The sequence below is a fragment of the Rana temporaria genome, assembly GCF_905171775.1.
Source record: "Rana temporaria chromosome 2 unlocalized genomic scaffold, aRanTem1.1 chr2g, whole genome shotgun sequence".
NCBI classification, from domain to species: domain Eukaryota; kingdom Metazoa; phylum Chordata; class Amphibia; order Anura; family Ranidae; genus Rana; species Rana temporaria.
Genome location: NW_024404412.1, coordinates 108,452 through 110,325, shown reverse-complemented (window position 1 = coordinate 110,325; position 1,874 = coordinate 108,452). Strand labels below are relative to the sequence as shown.

General features: G+C 45.5%; 1 protein-coding gene across 1 annotated transcript; it reads right to left on the bottom strand.

Moving 5' to 3' along the window:
• Positions 1-1,047, bottom strand: LOC120921588 (olfactory receptor 52K1-like). Its single transcript, XM_040334092.1, has one exon. It carries the CDS (start codon positions 1,045-1,047, stop codon positions 1-3), a length of 1,047 nt encoding a protein of 348 aa, XP_040190026.1.
• Positions 1,048-1,874: the final 827 nt, after the last annotated feature.

Below are 1,874 nucleotides of genomic sequence, written 5' to 3'. Positions count from 1 at the left end.
TCATCTTGTGGATGGAATGTTGTGTGGTAACTGTTGATTCTGGTTCCATTTTTCCAGTTGCGTACTTTTATTTGTATTTTTTTCAGCGCGGACTCTTATAAAACACATGAAATCCACTTTAGCGAGGGATCTAATTCTGTTGCGAATTTGTTTGGTCCTCACACCGTACACAATAGGATTGACCAGAGGTGGCAGCATCAGGTAGACATTGGCCAACAAGATGTGAATGTGGATCGGGACATCTTTCCCGAAGCGGTGGACCACCGAGGAGAGGACGACGGGGATGTAGAATGAAAGGATGGCACAAATATGAGAGGCACATGTACTGAGGGCCTTATACCGGGCTTCTGTTGAGGCCAGCCGGAACACAGCCTGAAGAATCAGGGCGTAGGACCAGATGATGAAGACCAGATCTAGCCCCACAATGACAAGGGCCACCACAAGGCCATAGATGTTGTTGAAGGTGGTATCAGTGCAGGCCAGCTTTACAACAGCCATGTGCTCACAGTAGGAATGGTGGATGACATTGGCGGAGCAGAAGGGTAGTCTTTTTATAAGGAACGGTAATGGAGTCATCAGCGCTACGGCTCTACCGATGGCCAACAGTCCGATGTTGGTAATGAGAAATGTTGTCAATATTGAATTATATCTTAAGGGCTGACAAATGGCAATAAATCGATCAAAGGACATGGCTAGGAGTAGCGCAGACTCCATTATAGCAAAGGAATGGAGGAAGAACATTTGCGTGAGACAGGCCTCAAAGTAAATCTCGTGGTCGTTAAACCAAAGGATCCCCAACATCTTGGGTGTGGTGGAGTTGGACAGGACCAGGTCAATAGCGGACAACATACAGAGAAAGAAGTACATGGGTTCATGGAGAGTCCGGTCTATCTTGATGATGAAAAGAAGAGTGAGGTTTCCAATAACGGACGTCACGTAGACTATGGTGAAGACGAAGGCAACGTAAAAGTAAGAGCTCTCCAGACCCGGGATGCCCAATAGGATGAAATGGGTTGGAAGCTGGTCTGAAGAGTTGGCTCCAGGCATGTCTTATCTTCAGGACATGGAAAATTTCTGATTCCTGCCATAAAATGAAGAAAACTCATAACCATAATTCTACATAGGATTACATGAAGTACAAAAGAGAAAAGTAAACTAAACGTACCCACGTGGTCTTTTCTCCTCCAAAGAATCCATCTTCTTTCCCCTTAACCACTTCCGGACCGCGGCACGACTATATACGTTGGCACTTTGAAGAGGGATATCTCAGTGCTGCCATAACCCAGGTATACATCTCTTCAAGCGGCGGTCTGGTTTATGATAATGGTGGTCTCTGTGGCGGATTCGCCACGAGATCACAGTTATCGGCGGTGGGAGAGGGCCACCCCCCTCCCGCCGCTCTCCTGTGCCCTCCGCCATTTACCGGAGCCGTCTGTAGCGACGGAGGCGATCGGATCCTCTCTCCTGCTTGGTATGGATATGAGTGAGGGCAATATGGCCCCCACCCGTCTCCATACCATAGCAGGGCAGAAGCAACGTCAAAACGTCACTTCCGCCCATAGCTCTTAAAGGGACTTTTTTTTTGTCATTTTTTCAAATGCCAAAATTGTATTTAATTTTTTTATTGCATTTTAGTGTAAATATGAGATGTGACGTCTTTTTGACCCCCAGATCTCATAGATAAGAGGACCTGTCATGCTTTTTTTTCTATTACAAGGAATAAAATTTACCCCAATTTTTATTTTAAACAGTGTAAAAATAAATAAAATCAAGTAAATTAAATAAGAAAAAAAAAATGTTTTAAATCGCCCCGTCCCGATGAGCTCGCACGCAGAAGTGAACGCACACGTGAGCAGCGCCCGCATATGAAAACG

Excerpts from the sequence above, each read along its gene's own strand:
- LOC120921588 (XM_040334092.1), bottom strand. The coding sequence starts at position 1,047 with ATGCCTGGAGCCAACTCTTCAGACCAGCTTCCAACCCATTTCATCCTA.